General features: G+C 54.4%; 1 protein-coding gene across 4 annotated transcripts; it reads left to right on the forward strand.

The window, feature by feature from the left end:
• The first annotated feature begins 151 nt into the window (after positions 1-151).
• PLD2 (phospholipase D2) lies at positions 152-16,167 on the forward strand. 4 transcript variants are annotated; one of them, XM_077969936.1, is made up of 25 exons: positions 152-465; positions 758-867; positions 969-1,099; positions 1,260-1,402; positions 2,085-2,190; positions 2,282-2,347; positions 2,479-2,537; positions 2,677-2,769; positions 2,863-3,015; positions 3,796-3,945; positions 6,834-6,917; positions 7,060-7,138; positions 7,901-8,011; positions 8,188-8,358; positions 9,034-9,160; positions 9,351-9,469; positions 9,561-9,674; positions 10,134-10,238; positions 10,441-10,529; positions 10,638-10,751; positions 10,909-10,958; positions 11,235-11,369; positions 11,581-11,734; positions 14,266-14,380; positions 15,372-16,167. In XM_077969936.1, the coding sequence occupies exons 2-25, from the start codon at positions 759-761 to the stop codon at positions 15,594-15,596; spliced, it is 2,802 nt and encodes a 933-aa protein (XP_077826062.1). In that variant the 5' UTR covers positions 152-465; position 758; the 3' UTR covers positions 15,597-16,167. The 4 variants fall into 4 exon arrangements, with proteins under 4 accessions (XP_077826062.1, XP_077826063.1, XP_014973820.1 ...); XM_077969937.1 differs by having other exon boundaries at positions 152-393; XM_015118334.3 differs by having other exon boundaries at positions 152-204.
• Positions 16,168-17,626: the final 1,459 nt, after the last annotated feature.

A 17,626-nucleotide genomic window follows, 5' to 3' on the forward strand; every position in this document is an offset into this window, starting at 1 on the left:
GGGGCGGGCCGAGGGCGGCGGGGGCGGGACAGGACAGACGAGAATCCCGCGGAGGTGAGGCCGGGGGCCGTCCCGCCCCCGAGGGCAGGCCCTGAGCCCCAGCCCCGCCCCGGCCTGCTGGGGCGTGGGCTCCGGCTGCGGCTCCGGCTCCGCTCTGCTCGCTTGGCTCCGGAACCCGCGCGGGCGCTGGCTCCGTCTGCCAGGGTGAGGCGGCCGGGAAGGGGCGCGCTGGGGTCCCCGGTCCCGGGAATCGGGCGGGGACGGAAAGGGCTCGGGCTGCGGAGCCTCCAGACTCAGTCGCACGCTCAGATTTCGGGGTTTCTCCCCTCGGCGGGGATCGCGTAACTTCCTCATTCCTGCCTGGACCCCTGCCCCCGGCCCGCCTGGCCTGGCGTAAGCCCCGTAGCCCCGCGCTCTCCCGACCACCCGGGGCCGCTTCCCCGCGCAGCTGCTGTGGCGCCCCAGGTCGGAGCCTTCCGGGCCTGGCTGGGTGTTCCCCGGGTCTCTGGTTACGGGACGGGGCGGGGGTCGGGGAGCGGGACTGGGACTGGGATTGTGGATGAAGGACTAAGATAGCGGATGGGGGCTCGAAGGGGTCGGTGGGGCGTTGCAAACTGGTCGGTCGTCATCAGCGGGCGGTCAGGAGTCTGTGGGGGAAGAGGAGGACCTGGAAGAGATGGAGGACCTGCAGGAGTTAGGATGGGGGGGCGGGTGCTGCAGGGCAACTCGCCTCCCTGAGGATTCCCTATATTCCTAGGATGATGGCGACCCCTGAGAGCCTCTTCCCCACTGGGGACGAACTGGACTCCAGCCAGCTCCAGATGGAGTCCGATGAGGTGGACACTCTGAGGGAGGGAGAGGACCCAGGTACACAGGGAATATGGATGGCCCTCGGGGAGGAGAGGCGTGGGGAGCCAGGGGGCTGGGGCCTGTGGGGGTCTACACTCCTCGACTTTCTTTCTTCCCAGCCGACCGGATGCACCCGTTTCTGGCCACCTATGAGCTTCAGCCTCTGAAAGTGCACCCCTTGGTGTTCGCACCTGGGGTCCCTGTCACAGCCCAGGTGGTGGGCACCGAAAGATACACCAGCGGATCCAAGGTGGCCAGACTGGCCCCAGGGAGGGGGAAAGGGAGGGCGGCCTGGAATGGATCCAAGGTGGCTGGGCTGGCCCCAGGGAAGAGGGAAAGGGAGAGCTGGCCAGAGTGGGGAGGCGGGGACTCAACACGGGGGTCATCCATTCAGTTCCTCACACCCCTAGGTAGGAACCTGCACTCTGTATTCTGTCCGCTTGACTCACGGCGACTTTACCTGGACAACCAAGAAGAAGTTCCGTCATTTTCAGGAGCTGCATCGGGACCTCCTGAGACACAAAGTCTTGATGAGTCTGCTCCCTCTGGCTCGGTAAGGGGAATCAGACTGAGTCCTGTAGAGGGCAGGTGCCCCCCACCCTCCTTTCTGCCTGTCTCACCCCCAGGCCACAATCTTTCCTCCCTGCAACTCTGGCCACTGGGCCCCTCCCCTGACCCCAGTTACCAGGAAACTTTCCCTGCTCAGCTTTCCCTGTCCATGGTTCTGTGCCAGCATCTCAGCTGGGCGGGATGCCCAAAATACTCTTGGCAGCCTCACCCTTTTCTAGTCTCCATTCCCAGGGTAGGGGGCCTTCCTTTTGCCAGACTCTAGGACTTTTGCTTGGTTTTTGTTTTTGTTTTGGACAAGGTCTCCCTCTGTCACCCAGGCTAGAGTGCACTGGTATGATCTTGGCTCATGTCAACCTCCTGGGCTCAAGCAACCCTCCTACTTCAGCCTCCCGAGTAGCTGGGACCACAGCCACCACACCCAACTAATTTTTGTATATTTTGTAGAGATGGGGTGCTGTTGTGTTGCCCAGGCTGGTCTTAAATTCCTGAGCTCAAGTGATCCACCTGCTGCAGCCTCCCCAAGTGCCGGGATTCCAGGCATGAGCCACCACACCTGGCCACCTCCAGGCCTCTTCTTTTCCTCCAAGCCCCATCTCCAGTGTTTTCAGGAACCAGAGCACCCAGCCTCCCAGCTCTTACCTGAACCTCATCCATCCTTTCCACAGTTTTGCCGTTGCCTATTCTCCAGCCCAAGATGCAGCCAACAGAGAGATGCCCTCTCTACCCCGGGCAGGTCCTGAGGGCTCTACCAGACATGCAGCCAGCAAACAGGTGGGACCAGATGCCAGGTCCTCTGGGAAGGCATTGGATGTGCAAATGACTCTGGTCCCATCTGTCTCTTTCTCTCTCATCTCCACTTTAGAAATACCTGGAGAATTACCTCAACCGCCTCTTGACCATGTCTTTCTATCGCAACTACCATGCCTTGGTAAGGTCCAGGAGCTGATTTTAGATGTGGAGCAGGATCATCAGACCCTCAGGGGGAGGAGGGCCAGGGGCCCCAGGGTCTGAGGAGCTGAAAGCCAGGTATCTCCTCTGGCCTTTTGTTTTCCTCTGCAGACAGAATTCCTGGAAGTCAGTCAGCTGTCCTTTATCCCAGACCTGGGCTGCAAAGGGCTGTGAGTGTCTGGCCCCCTTCACCCAGGCATCTGTAGACATCCCTCTTAATTTCTCCCTGCCTGAGAATGGGGCAAGCAGTGCAGGGTGGGCTGGGGGTCTGGAGTCCTCATCCAGCCTCTCTTCCTGATTGCCCCACAGGGAGGGGACGATCCGGAAGCGCTCAGGTGGCCACCGCGTTCCTGGCCTCACCTGCTGTGGCCGAGACCAAGTTTGTTATCGCTGGTCCAAGAGGTAAGGGCTATGGCCGAGCAGCTGGGCAGTGGGTGGGGGTGAGGAATAAAATTTCGAGGGCAGAGAGGAACACAGGGAGCCCTTCTGCTCTAGGTGGCTGGTGGTGAAGGACTCCTTCCTGCTGTACATGTGCCTCGAGACGGGTGCCATCTCATTTGTTCAGCTCTTTGACCCCGGCTTTGAGGTGCAGGTGGGGAAAAGGAGCACGGAGGCACGGTACGGAGTGCGGATCGACACCTCCCACAGGTGAGGCCTCCCTGGGGTGAGAGACACCGGCTGAGTGGTGAGCCAGCCTGCAGCCCTGCTGGGGGTTGAGTAAGAGAGACCACAGTAGAGAGGAAGGCTGTTCCACCTCCCGGGATCCGGACATAGTTTTGAACCAGGGAACTGGTCTAGCCAGATGCTTGGGACTGCTCTTAGAGACTGGGCCCAGAGAAAGGGGATTAGTAGAAGCCCAGGAAAGGAACTGCTGACATAAAGGAAATTCCATTTGTTCATTTGTTCATTCAACAAACCTGAGTGCCTGGTACAATACTGGTTGCTGATACAATACTAGGCTCCAACTGTGAGTAAGGTGGATACGGCCAGGCATGGTTTCTCATGCCTGTAATCCCAGCACTTCGGGAGGCCGAGGCGGGCGGATCACCTGAGGTCAGGAGTTCGAGATCAGCCTGACCAACATGGTAAAACTCTGTCTCTACTAAAAATGCAAAAATTAGCCAGGCGTGGTGGTGCTGGCCTGTAATCCCAGCTATTTGGGAGCCTGAGGCAGGAGAATCGCTTGAAGCCAGGGTGCAGAGGTTGCAGTAAGCAGAGATCGCACCACTGCATTCCAACCTGGGGGACAAGAGCTAAACTCTGTCTCAAAAATAAATAAACAAATAAGGCAGATACATACACGCCCTGTCTCTGTGGAGTTGTGATTAGGGACCAAGGGAGGAAGTGAGAAAGAAAGGGGAGGTCTCTGGGCAAGATCATATGTATGGAGGGCGAGGATTTATGGTGCATCTCATCGTTCCCATCCAGGTCCTTGATTCTCAAGTGCAGCAGCTACCGGCAGGCACGGTGGTGGGCCCAAGAGATCACTGAGCTGGCACGGGGCCCAGGCAGAGACTTCCTACAGCTGCACCAGCATGACAGCTATGCCCCATCCCGGCCTGGGACCTTGGCCCGGTGGTGAGACACTGACATCCCTTCTGTGGCCTTCTTGACCCCCTGTCTCTGAGTCCTTCACCCTCTCTTTTATCTCCTCTGAACCCTTCTGACCTCAGCGATCCACCCTGTGACTTCCTTAATCTTCTTGATCTTTGATATCTTTAACCACATTGATCTCTCTGATTTCGCTCTGACCTTTCTGACCCTCAGACTTGGTCATCTCTTCTGACCCTTGACGTCTGTAACCTCCTATAACTTTTTAAACCCCCCTCTACCATACTGACCCTCTCTGTTCTCTATGATCTTCTCAAATCTGATTTAGTCCTTCATTTAACAAACATTTTCCTTTTTTTTTTTTTTTTTTTTTTTTTTTGAGAGTTTTGCTCTATTGATCTCAGCTCACCGCGCCCGGCTGTAAACTTCTTTTTTTTTTTTTGAGACGGAGTGTCGCTCTGTCGCCCGGGCTGGAGTGCAGTGGCCAGATCTCAGCTCACTGCAAGCTCCGCCTCCCGGGTTCACGCCATTCTTCTGCCTCAGCCTCCCAAGTAGCTGGGACTACAGGCGCCCGCCATCTCACCCGGCTAGTTTTTTGTATTTTTTAGTAGAGACGGGGTTTCACCATGTTAGCCAGGCTGGTCTCGAGCTCCTGACCTTGTGATCCACCTGCCTTGGCCTCCCAAAGTGCTGGGATTACAGGCGTGAGCCGCCGCGCCCGGCTATAAACTTCTAAAACAGCCAAAACCGATCCACAGCGATGGAAATCAGATCAGCAGTTGCCTGTGGCAGGGTACGGGGCAAAGATTGTCTGGGCAATCAAACGGGACACACGAGGGAACATTCCAGGACGATGAAAATGTCCTATATTTTGATAGGACTGGTGATTGCATGGGAACAGCGTACACTTGCTGATCCTCATGCAACTATACGAGATAAAGAAAATGCAGAACAGTCCAGGCAGAGAAGACAGAAATAGCTCAGGGCGTTTGGGAACCACCAGGACATATTGTTGTTACTGAGTGAGGAGGAGCAGTCAGAGGAGAGGCTGGGAGTCAGTGGCAGCTGATCTCACAGGCTCCCGTGTGCTAATATCACAGGCACAGGGCAGTCATGGACGGAGGTTGTTTTTGTTTGTTTGGTTGGGTTTTTTTTTTTTTTTTTGAGACGGAGTCTCGCTCTGTCACCCAGGCTGGAGTGCAGTGGCCGGATCTCAGCTCACTGCAAGCTCCGCCTCCTGGGTTCACGCCGTTCTCCTGCCTCAGCCTCCCGAGTAGCTGGGACTACAGGTGCCCGTCACAGCGCCCGGCTAGTTTTTTGTATTTTTTAGTAGAGACGGGGTTTCACCGTGTTAGCCAGGCTGGTCTCGATCTCCTGACCTCGTGATCCGCCCGTCTCGGCCTCCCAAAGCGCTGGGATTACAGGCTTGAGCCACCGCGCCCGGCCTTTTTTTTTTTTTTTTTTTGAGATGGAGTCTGGCTCTGTCACCCAGGCTGGAGTGCAGTGGCATGATACCGGCTTACTGCAGTCTCTGCCCCCCGGGTTCAAGCGATTCTCCTGCCTCCAGCCTCCTGAATAGCTGGGATTACGGGCATGCACCACCATGCTCAGTTAATTTTCGTATTTTTAGTACAGATGGGATTTCACCATGTTGGCCAGGCTGGTCATGAACTCCTGACCTTAAGTGATCCACCCGCTTCGGCCTCCCAAAGTGCTGGGATTACAGGCATGAGCCACCTCGCCTGGCCTTCCTACATATTTTCACATGTGCAGGCATGTGTTACTTTTGTTTCAACATAAATGAGATCATGCACCCTCTTCTGTGACTTATTTTTTCACTTAATACATGTGTGAGAGATTAGATACTTAGATTATTTCCCATTTTTCATTCTTACACACAATGCGATGAACATGATCTTTGCCTAAGCATTGTGTAGGTTGTATTCCTAGACGTAAAATTACTGTGCATATTTAATGATATTAAAGGCTATGTGCATTTAATATTTTGATAACTGCTGGCCAGTCGCTGTGGCTCATGCCTGTAATCCCAGCACTTTGGGAGGCCGAGGCGGGTAGATCACTGGGGTCAGGAGTTCAAGACCAGCCTGGCCAACATGGCAAAAACCGTCTCTACTAAAAATACAAAAATCAGCCAGGCATGGTGGCGGGTACCTGTAATTTCAGTTACTTGGGAGGCTGAGACAGGAAAATTACTTGAACCCAAGAGAAGGAGGTTGCAGTGAGCCAAGATCGTGCCATTGCACTCCAGCCTGGGTGACAGAACCGGACACCATCTCAAAAAAGCTATATATATATATTTTTTTTTTTTTCTTTTTTGATACTGCCAAATTGTCTCCTAAAAGTTATATTCCCGTAGTCTATGAGAATACCCACTTCCCCAGCATACTGAATATTCCCCAGCATATTGAATAACATTCTGATATGCTAATATGCTGATATTGAATGTTACTAATGATTTTAATTATTACCCATCTAATGGATTTTTTCAATGTAATTTCATTTTAACTTCTTCATTTACTAGTGAAACTGAACATCATTTGCCACAACTGGCCATTTTAATTTCTCTGTGAACTGTCAGTTCTTACGATTTGCTCATTTTTCCGTTGGCTCATGTGACTTTTTCTTGTCGACTTATTGGTGTTCTTTATGTACGATGTAGTAATCCCCCCATTCTTTAGTTGATTAGGTTATTGTGTCTTTTTGTAATTTTTATTTGTATTTAGCGTATATGGGCAAACACTATTTTGATGTGTCTGATACCACTTGTGCTCTCTGATCATTCCTGATCTTTGACCTTGCTGTCACCTCTGACCCATGACTGTCCTCCGGTCTTCACTCTCCAGAGCTTTCTGGCTTCTGACTCCCCTGACCTCCTTGGCTTGGCCTCCCCCCAGGTTTGTGAATGGGGCAGGTTACTTTGCTGCTGTGGCAGATGCCATCCTTCGAGCTCAAGAGGAGATTTTCATCACAGACTGGTGGTGAGTGGGAAAGGCCCCAATAAGATGGGGCAGGATAGAGCCTGGGGCAGGTCAGCGTGTTCCTCGGAGGAAGGGGGAGAAGGGGGGTACGGCTGGTGGTCTGGGGCTTTGTTTGCCCCTAATCCACTGCCCTGAATCCCAGGTTGAGTCCTGAGGTTTACCTGAAGCGTCCGGCCCATTCAGATGACTGGAGACTGGACATTATGCTCAAGAGGAAGGCGGTGAGGACAGCCGTCGGGCTGCAGGGGGAGGGGGTTGCCTATGCGTGGAGGTTCATTAGCAGGGCTGCAGCGTGGGAGAAGATAGGGAGTCTGAGGCTTCAGGGGAGGGAAATGTGCCCATCCTGGCCCAGCGCCTGTCAGACATCACCTCCGCCCTCTCCCTTTGCCCTAAGAACTGACACCTTCCTCTTCATGCTCCCTCCACCTGGCAGAGACTTCCCTCCCAGTAAACATAATACTTTATTGTGTTATCTGGGGGTGTACATGTCTATCTCTTTCACTGGACTAGTTAATATCATTGTTCCACTACAAGGCACAGTACCTGCCATGGAGGGGCATGTGTGGTGTTGATGGACTGGAAGAAGGATGCATGGATGTTGCAGGGTGGGTGGGCAGGTGGATGGATAGAGGACAGAAAGGGTGATAGATGGAAGGATATGAGTTGGAAAGGTGGAGGGCTAGGAGGGTAGGCAGGTAGATGGATGAATGATAGACAGTAGATAAAGGGATGAGTAAATGCTTGGGAAGATAGATGGATGGATGATATGTGGGTAGGTGGATAGATATGTGGATGGGTGAGTGGGTGAGCACACAGATGACATTTAGTCTAAGTCTGCTGCAAGCAGCAAAGCAGGGCATATGTGGCAGAGCCTCTAGGATCTCCAGACAGGCTGGAGGGACCCACGTAGAAAGGGTTTGGGAGTGTGGAAAGGGGCAACTCTGGGAGAGGCACTGGGATCTAATTCCCCAACTCACCACCAGGAGGAGGGTGTCCGCGTGTCCATTCTGCTGTTTAAGGAAGTGGAATTGGCCTTGGGCATCAACAGTGGCTATAGCAAGAGGGCACTGATGCTGCTGCACCCAAACATAAAGGTGACTCTGGGCCTCAGAGACCCTCCCCCATGACAGCCCTCCTCCCCACACTGTCCCCGCCCCCAGTGCTCCTGCTTCCTGATGGTCTCATCTTTCCATCTTTCCTCTCTCCCTCCCAGTACCTCCTGTTTTCCTTCACCTAAACCCACCTCATGAACCCTCCATGCCTGCTCCAGGTGATGCGTCACCCAGACCAAGTGACGCTGTGGGCCCATCATGAGAAGCTCCTGGTGGTGGACCAAGTGGTAGCATTCCTAGGGGGACTGGACCTTGCCTATGGCCGCTGGGATGACCTGCACTACCGACTGACTGACCTTGGAGACTCCTCTGAATCAGCTGCCTCCCAGGTAATCCCCCCGAGGCCTTCCTAAGCACCCCCAAACTCAGATAAGCTCAATCCACACCTTTTCCCGACTCCAGCCTTACCCCCTCAATCATTCCAGGCCCTGCCCACCTCAGGGTTCCTCAAACTTTCTGGGACCCCAAGAACCCACTTTGAAAGTGCTGTAACCGGCCAGGTGCCGTGGCTCATGCCTGTAATCCCAGCATTTTGGGAGGCTGAGGCAGGCAGATCACCTGAGGTCTGAAGTTTGAGACCAGCCTGACCAACATGGTGAAACCCCGTGTCTACTAAAAATACAAAAAAATTAGCCTGGCATGGTGGCGGGTGCCTATCATCTGAGCTACTCGGGAGGCTGAGGCAGGAGAATCGCTTGAACCCAGGAGGCGGAGGTTGTAGTGAGCCAACATCGTGCCACTGCACTCCAGCCTGGGTGACAAGAGCAAGACTCGGTCTCAAAAAAGAAAGGGCTGTAACCCATCCTTTCCCCATTTCACTGACCATCACCCCATTCCTCTAAAAGTGTCAAAGGCGGCTGGAGGGGAGGGCTGGGGAATCAGACCCTCTGTTTCATTCTTCCTCTCCGTCTCTCTCACTCTTTCAGGGCTCCTCTCTTTGGCCCTGGCTCTGTACAGCCCCATGACCTCCCCTTGCCCCTGGCTTGGGTGTGTTCCCCCTACAGCCTCCCACCCCGTGCCCAGACTCGCCGGCCACCCCAGACCTCTCTCACAACCAATTCTTCTGGCTGGGCAAGGACTACAGCAATCTTATCACCAAGGACTGGGTGCAGCTCGACCGGCCTTTCGAAGGTGAAGCCTCCCACCCGCCAAAACCCCAGAGAGCTGAGAGCAGGGTCAGAAGCTGGGACTGGTACTGAGGATGGGATGAGAGGGGTCAAGGGTGGTACAGCCCTCCCTCTGGCAGGCTCCTCCTCCCTGCCCCAAGTGTCCCCAGGAGTCCAGCCCTGACGTCTCCCCTGACTCTCCCGGGACCTCGCAGATTTCATTGACAGGGAGACGACCCCACGGATGCCATGGCGGGACGTTGGGGTGGTCGTCCACGGCCTACCTGCCCGGGACCTCGCCCGGCACTTCATCCAGCGCTGGAACTTCACCAAGGTGCTCATTCCTTCTGGTGGGGGCTGGAGGGAGGGAGGGAGTTAGAGACAGCTCAGCACCTCCTGCTGACTCTGCCATCCCTCCACTTCAGACCACCAAGGCCAAGTACAAGACTCCCACGTACCCCTACCTGCTTCCCAAGTCTACCAGCACTGCCAACCAGCTCCCCTTCACGCTCCCAGGGGGGCAGTGCACCACTGTGCAGGTGAGGCCCCCCACTTCAGCCAGCCCCTACCTTTGTCTCCTTCAGCCCAACACCCCAACCCACTCTCCTTGGTGTGAGAGCCCCCTACACTGTCCTCTCCTGGGGTTAAGAAGCACATCACGGCCAGGCGCGGTGGCTCACGCCTATAATCCCAGCACTTTGGGAGGCCGAGGCAGGCGGATCACGAGGTCAGGAGATCGAGACCATCCTGGCTAACATGGTAAAACCCCATCTTTACTAAAATTACAAAAAATTAGCCAGGTGTGGTGATGTGTGCCTGTAGTCCCAGCTACTAGAGAGGCTGAGGCAGGAGAATCGCTTGAACCCAGGAGGCGGATGTTGTAGTGAGCTGAGATCACACCACTGCACTCCAGTCTGGGCAAGGGAGCGAGACTCTGTCTAAAAAAAAACATAAAATAAGAAAATGAAAAGAAGCACATCGCATTCACCATTCCCTAGGTCTTGCGGTCAGTGGACCGCTGGTCAGCAGGGACCCTGGAGAACTCCATCCTCAATGCCTACCTCCACACCATCAAGGAGAGCCGGCACTTCCTCTACATTGAGGTCTGACTGGGAGGAGGTGGGGGAGAGCATGGAAGGGATGTTGCAGGAGAGAGACCTGGGGAATGAGTGGAGTCAGTCATCAAGGGTTGGTGGAGCTGGGCCCGGAGCAGAAGCAGACGCCTGGAGCCTGGGACCAGGGCTGGAGGCCGAGGACAGCGCCAGCGGCCAGGCTGCTAATGTCTGTCTCTGGTTCTTGCCCCAGAATCAGTTCTTCATTAGCTGCTCAGATGGGCGGACGGTTCTGAACAAGGTGGGCGATGAGATTGTGGACAGAATCCTGAAGGCCCACAAGTAAGGTGGACTGTCAGGAAGGTGGGGACTGTGGGCGTGGTCTGAGCCCAGTTGAAGGGGGTGGGGTTGGAGGGACCAGTCGCACCTCTGACTCCACCCTCTCCCCAGACAGGGGCAGTGTTTCCGAGTCTACGTGCTTTTGCCCTTACTCCCTGGCTTCGAGGGTGATATCTCCACGGGTGGTGGCAACTCCATTCAGGCCATTCTGCATTTTACTTACAGGTGACCCCCCAGGGCTCTCAATGGCCCCATCCCACCCTTGTCCCCCTCTTGATTCTGTCCTGATCCCTTCCTCCTGGGCCTTAAAGGAGGGCCACCTCTCCCAACCTCCCCTCCCCTCTGCCAGCCTCCACTTCTCTCCCTCTGTCTTTCCTCTCAGGACCCTGTGTCGTGGGGAGTATTCAATCCTGCATCGCCTCAAAGCAGCCAGTGAGTGCTGGGGGCTGGGGGCTCAAGCCCTGGACCCCTGGGAGAGGGAGATTGGGGCGCTGGAGGCCTGGGGGTGGGGGAAGGAGGCTGTCATTCCTGTGAGCCTCTGAGGCTACGCAGACCATAGCTGGCCTTTCACTGCAGGGAGAAGTAGAGAGACCAGACTCTATGTAGGAAGAGCTTCTGGAGTGAGAGGAGGTGGGGCAGGGCCCTGTCTGCACACAGAGCCACCTCTCCCCTCGCTTCCCCTCCTGTCACCCCATCTCTTGTATGCAGTGGGGACAGCATGGCGGGACTATATTTCCATCTGCGGGCTTCGTACACACGGAGAACTGGGCGGGCACCCCGTCTCGGAGCTCATCTACATCCACAGCAAGATGCTCATCGCAGATGACCGGACAGTCATCATCGGTCAGTGCCGGATCTGGGCCCCTGGCAGGGAGAGGGTGCGGGGACAGGCAAAGAGATGAGAGGCCGGGATGACAGAGACTGCAGCTCAGGCTCATGTAGGGGTAGAGGGTCCAAGAAGGAGTGTTGCAGGCCAGTGCTTTGGTAGAGGGGATGGGGTACTGGGGGGAGTGCCCTGGCCCCAAGCAGACAGCGTGCCCCACATCCACCCCAGGTTCTGCAAACATCAACGACCGGAGCTTGCTGGGGAAGCGGGACAGTGAGCTGGCCGTGCTCATCGAGGACACAGAGACGGAACCATCCCTCATGAATGGGGTGGAGTATCAGGCGGGCAGGTTTGCCTTGAGTCTGCGGAAGCACTGCTTCAGGTAGAGCTGGGGCGGGGTGCCACAGGGTGGGAGGGAGATGGAGGCGTCTGCCTTTTGAGCAGGACAAGAGGTAGCACCACATAGGTACTCCCAGAGCCAGAGGTAGAGGTAGTGCTAGATTCTCTTTTTTTTTTTTTTTTTTTTTTTTTTTGAGATGGAGTCTCGCTCTGTCGCCCGGGTTGGAGTGCAGTGGCCGGATCTCAGCTCACTGCAAGCTCCGCCTCCCGGGTTTACGCCATTCTCCTGCCTCAGCCTCCCGAGTAGCTGGGACTACAGGCGCCCGCCACCTCGCCCGGCTAGTTTTTTGTATTTTTTTAGTAGAGACGGGGTTTCACCGTATTAGCCAGGATGGTCTTGATCTCCTGACCTCGTGATCCGCCCGTCTCGGCCTCCCAGAGTGCTGGGATTACAGGCTTGAGCCACTGCGCCCGGCCTAGATTCTCAATAGGCAAGGCTGGGCGCGGCAGCTCACGCCTCTAATCCCAGCACTTCCCAGCACTTTGGCGAGGCCAAGGCGGGTGGATTGCCTGAGGTCAGGAGTTCGAGACCAGCCTGGCCAACATAATGAAACCCGTCTCTACTAAAAATACAAAAAATCAGCTGGGCTTGGTGGCGGGCACCTGTGATCCCAGCTACTCGGGAGGCTGAGACAGGAGAATCGCTTGAACCCAGGAGGCAGAGGTTGCAGTGAGCCGAGATCGCGCCACTGCGTTCCAGCCTGGGCGACAGAGCAAGACTCTGCCTACAGAAAAAAACAAAAAAAACAAAAAAAAAACAAATCAATAGGCAGACTAATCAGTTTAGAGTATCAGTGAAGCAGGAACACAAAAAAAAATGAGAAACAATTTTTTTTTTTTTGAGACGGAGTTTTGCTCTTGTTGCCTAGGCTGGAGTGCAATGGCGAGATCTCAGCTCACCACAACCTCTGCCTCCCGGGTTCAAGTGATTCTCCTGCCTCAGCCGCCTGAGTAGCTGGGATTCCAGGCATGTGCCTTCACGCCCGGCTAATTGTGTATTTTTAGTAGAGACGGGGTTTCGCCATGTTGGTCAGGCTGGTCTTGAACTCCCCGACCTCAGGTGATCTGCCCACTTCAGCCTCCCAAAGTGCTGGAATTACAGGTGTGAGCCACTGCACCTGGCCATGAAAAAAATCTTTGTTGTTGTTGTTGTTGTTATTGTTGTTGTTAAGACGTAGTTTCACTCTTGTCGCCCAGGCTGAAGTGCAATGGCTCGATCTTGGCTCACCGCAACCTCTGCCTCCTGGGTTCAAGCGATTCTCCTGCCTCAGCCTCCCCAATACTGGGATTACAGCTGTAAGCCACCGTGTCCCGCCAAAAGAAAAAAAAATCTTTTAAAAGTAATTTTTGGCCGGGCGCAGTGGCTCACGCCTGTAATCCCAGCACTTTGGGAGGCTGAGGCAGGCGGATCACGAGGTCAGGAGATCGAGACCATCCTGGCTAACACAGTGAAACCCCGTCTCTGCTAAAAATACAAAATATTAGCCGGGCGTGGTGGTGGGCGCCTGTAGTCCCAGCTACTCGGGAGACTGAGGCAGGAGAATGGCGTGAACCCGGGAGACGGAGTTTACAATGAGCGGAGATGGCGCCACTGCACTCCAGCCTGAGCGACAAAGCCAGACTCTGTCTCAAAAAAAAAAAGTAATTATTTTCACAGGTTCTGAGGATTGGGGAAAGAACAGAAAAAGAAGAAAATTTAAAATAAAAATAATTTTTTAAAACACCAAGGTAGCCGGGCGCGGTGGCTCACGCCTGTAATCCCAGCACTTTGGGAGGCCGAGGCGGGCGGATCACAAGGTCAGGAGATCGAGACCACGGTGAAACCCCGTCTCTACTAAAAATACAAAAAATTAGCCGGGCGCGGTTGTGGGCACCTGTAGTCCCAGCTACTCGGGAGGCTGAGGCAGGAGAATGGCGTGAACCCGGGAGGCGGAGCTTGCAGTGAGCCGAGATCACGCCACTGCACTCCAGCCTGGGCGACAGAGCGAGACTCCATCTCAAAAAAAAAAAAAAAAACACCAAGGTAGTCATCAAAGTCAAGACAAATCAGAACTCTGTTGGCTTCTTTTATACTTATTTTACTATTTTATATTGCGTTTGTTTTGTTTTTTTTTGTTTGTTTGTTATTTGTTTTGAGATAGGGTCTTGCTCTGTCACCCAGCTGGAGTTCGGTGACGTGACCACAGCTCACTGCAGCCTCGACTTCTCTGGCTCAAGTGATCCTCCCACTTCAGCCTCCCAAGTAGCTGGGACTACAGGCACATGCCACCACGCCTGGCTAATTTTTGTACTTTTTTGTAGAGATGGGGTTTTGCCATATTGCCCAGGCTGGTCTTGAATTCCTGAGCTCAAGCAATCCATCGGCTTCGTCCTCCCAAAGTGTTGGGAATACAGGCGTGAGCCACTGCACCCAGCCAATTTTGAATTACCTGAGTAGGGACGATGTAACTTTTCTGGCATTCAGGTTCTCTAAGGATCTTAATCTGGCCCTGCTGGGACCCCTTTCTCCCATAGTGTGATTCTTGGAGCAAATACCCGGCCAGACTTGGATCTCCGAGACCCCGTCTGTGATGACTTCTTCCAGTTGTGGCAAGACACAGCTGAGAGCAACGCCAACATCTATGAGCAGGTGGGAACTTGGGAGGGGAGGGAGAGAGTGGCCTGGGGAAATGTGTGCATTATCCTGCTCAGGGTAGGATGGAGAGAAGCCCCACCACACACTCATTCTCCGAAGGGGGATGAGGGCCTGGGGGCGTTTGCTATCAAGAGATTTAGTGGCCCAGGCCGGGTGCAGTGGCTTATGCCTGTAATCCCAGCCCTCTGGGAGGTCGAGGCGGGCGGATCACCTGAGGTCAGGAGTTCGAGATCAGCCTGACCAACATGGCGAAACCCCATCTCTACTAAAAGTACAAAAATTGGCCGGGCGCAGTGGCTCACGCCTGTAATCCCAGCACTTTGGGAGGCCAAGGCAGGCAGATCACCTGAGGTCAGGAGTTCGAGATCGGCCTGACCAACATGGCGAAACCCCATCTCTACTTAAAGTACAAAAATTGGCTGGGCGCAGTGGCTCACGCCTGTAATCCCAGCACTTTGGGAGGCCAAGGCAGGCGGATCACCTGAGGTCAGGAGTTCGAGATCGGCCTGACCAACATGGAGAAACCCCTTCTCTACTAAAAATACAAAAAAATTAGTTGGGCGTGACTGGGAGGCTGAGGCAGGAGAATCTCTTGAACTCAGGAGGCGGAGGTTGCAGTGAGCCGAGATCACGCCATTGCACTCCAGCCTGGGCAATAAAAGCGAATCTCCGAGAAAAGAAAAAAAGTACAAAAGTTAGCCGGGCATGATGGTGGGTGCCTGTCATCCCAGCTATTCGAGAGGCTGAGGCAGGAGAATCACTTGCACCCAGGAGGTGGAGATTGTAGTGAGCTGAGATCGCACCATTGCATTCCAGCCTGGGCGACAAGAGTGAAACTGCGTCTCAAAAAAAAAAAAAGAGAGAGAGGCCCAGGGTCAGTGGGGGTATGGAGAGATGGCATGGGGGAAGGGGTCGAGCCTAGTCGGACTTAGATTGTTGGGAGAGTCTCCCCAAGCCTTATTGGCATCTATGCCCCCGCCCACAGATCTTCCGCTGCCTACCGACCAATGCCACGCGTTCCCTGCGGACACTCCGGGAGTATGTGGCCGTGGAGCCCTTGGCCACCGTCAGTCCTCCCTTGGCTCGGTCTGAGCTCACCCAGGTCCAGGGCCACCTGGTCCACTTCCCCCTCAAGTTCCTTGAGGATGAGTCTTTGTTACCCCCGCTGGGTAGCAAGGAGGGCATGATCCCCCTAGAAGTGTGGACATAGTTGAGGCCCCCGTCGGGGAGAGGTCACCAGCTGCTGTGCCCCACCAGGTCTGGCTCCCTGCCCCTTAAGCGCAGGGACTGAGGGCAGTGCCCTGTGAGATCTGGGAAGGCAGGCATCCCTGAACGGGATTAGAGGTGTCACAGAGGACCCTTACATGAGAAATAGCCGAAGAGGACACTCGCAACCTTGGGCTGGGGAGGCAGGAGAGAGTCCCAGAGAAGCTCACCCCCCCTGCTGCCCAGTGCAAACCACTTCTCCATGCTGCAGAGGAGAAGCACAGCTCCTGCCAGGGCGAGCAGGGTCAAGCCTCTTATTCCAGGAGAGGGGGGCTCTGCCCCAGGCCCTGCTACCCATTGTTCCCTTCCTCCTCCTGCCCTTGAACCCCCTCCCTGTCCCAGGGCCTCTCCCAGCCCATTGCTGCCAAGGTGGAGGGAAGGATAAAGCCACTTCTGGCTTTAGCCCCCACCAGGGGAAGGAAGGAGTGCATATTAACTCCCTCCTGCAGCCTGCTGACACTAACTTTGTATCTGTTCAATAAGCATTTCATAAATAAAGGTGTCGAAAAGGTTAATGCGTCTTCCTTGGAGGAACTAAGCGCTCGGTCCAGCCTCCCGTCCCTGCCCACATGGGGCACCAGTCCCCTTCATCTTATCTCCACCCTCCTCCTTTCTTCTTTCTCTTCTGTCTACCTCTGTTCTACCTATCCATGGCTTCGGGAGTTCGGTCACCTGGCTCCTGAGAGGAGAAGGTGTTGACACGGTGCTGCCTGGGTAGAAGGATGGGCAGCGCCCAGCCAGGGCACCTGGAGAACTGTGGAGCTGCTGTCACAACCACAGGTGAGGGAGATGCTCCGAGAAGGACCTGGAGAGGCTGCTTCTTGTTCAAAAAATACAGAAACAAAATTAGCTTGGCGTGGTGGCGGGCGCCTGTAGTCCCAGCTACTTGGGAGGCTGAGGCAGGAGAATGGCGGGAACCTGGGAGGCGGAGGTTGCAGTGAGCTGAGATCACGCCACTGCATTCCAGCCTGGGCTACACAGCGAGACTCCATCTCAAAAAAAAAAAAAAAAAATTAGTCCCTTACACTAACTGCATTTCAAGTGCTCAGTAGCCATTCGCTGCTAGTAACTAACATATTGGACAGTGCAAGTATATACCATTTCCATCACTGTACAGGATTCTACTGGATGGCCCTGCTCCAGAGGGAAGAGGCGGAAAACATGGCAAGGTCTATGGAAGCATATTGCACATACCAGACTGCGAATGGTTACCTTCCAGGAGAGGTATATAGACAGAATGTCACTGGTAACAATGGTAACTTTTTTTTTGAGGGGGAGGGACAGACAGAGTCTTGTTCTGTCCCTCAGGCTGGAGTGTAATGGCACAATCATAGCTCACTGCAATGTTGAACTCCTGAACTCAAGAGATGCTCCTGCCTCAGCCTCCTGAATAGATGGGCTACAAGCATGTGCCACCACACCTGCTAACGTTTTTATTTATTGTAGAGATGGGGTCTTGCCATCTTGCCCAGGTTGGTCTTAAGCTCCTGGCTTAAGTGATTTTCCCACCTCAGCCTCCTGAAGTGCTGAGATTACAGGCATAAGCCATAGCACCTGGCCCCTTTTATTTCTTTTCTTTCTTTTTTTTTTTTTTTTTTGCTCTGTTGCCCAGGCTGGAGTGCAGAGGCACAATCTCAGCTCACTGCAACCTCCGCCTCCCAGGTTTAAGCAATTCTCCTGTCTCAGCTTCCTGAGTAGCTGGGACTACAGGCGTCCTCCACCACATCTGGCTAATTTTTTTGTATTTTTAGTAGAATGGAGTTTCACCATGTTGGCCAGGCTGACCTCAGGTAATCCACCCGCCTCGGCCTCCCAAAGTGCTGGGATTACAGGCGCAAGCCACAGCACCTGGCCCATTTTATTTCTTAAACTGTGTATATATAAAAGCTGGGCATGGAGGCTAAAGCCTGTAATCCCAGCTATTTAGGAGGCTGAGGCAGGAGGGCCAAGAGTTCAAGCTCAGCCTGGGCAACA

The sequence above is a fragment of the Macaca mulatta genome, chromosome 16 (assembly GCF_049350105.2).
Source record: "Macaca mulatta isolate MMU2019108-1 chromosome 16, T2T-MMU8v2.0, whole genome shotgun sequence".
Taxonomy (NCBI): domain Eukaryota; kingdom Metazoa; phylum Chordata; class Mammalia; order Primates; family Cercopithecidae; genus Macaca; species Macaca mulatta.

Coding starts and splice junctions, on each gene's coding strand:
- PLD2 (XM_077969936.1), top strand. CDS start 759: ATGATGGCGACCCCTGAGAGCCTCTTCCCCACTGGGGACGAACTGGAC. Junction 2,770..2,862: donor TGTTATCGCTGGTCCAAGAG/GTAAGGGCTATG, acceptor CTTCTGCTCTAG/GTGGCTGGTGGTGAAGGACT. Junction 11,735..14,265: donor CTGCGGAAGCACTGCTTCAG/GTAGAGCTGGGG, acceptor TTTCTCCCATAG/TGTGATTCTTGGAGCAAATA.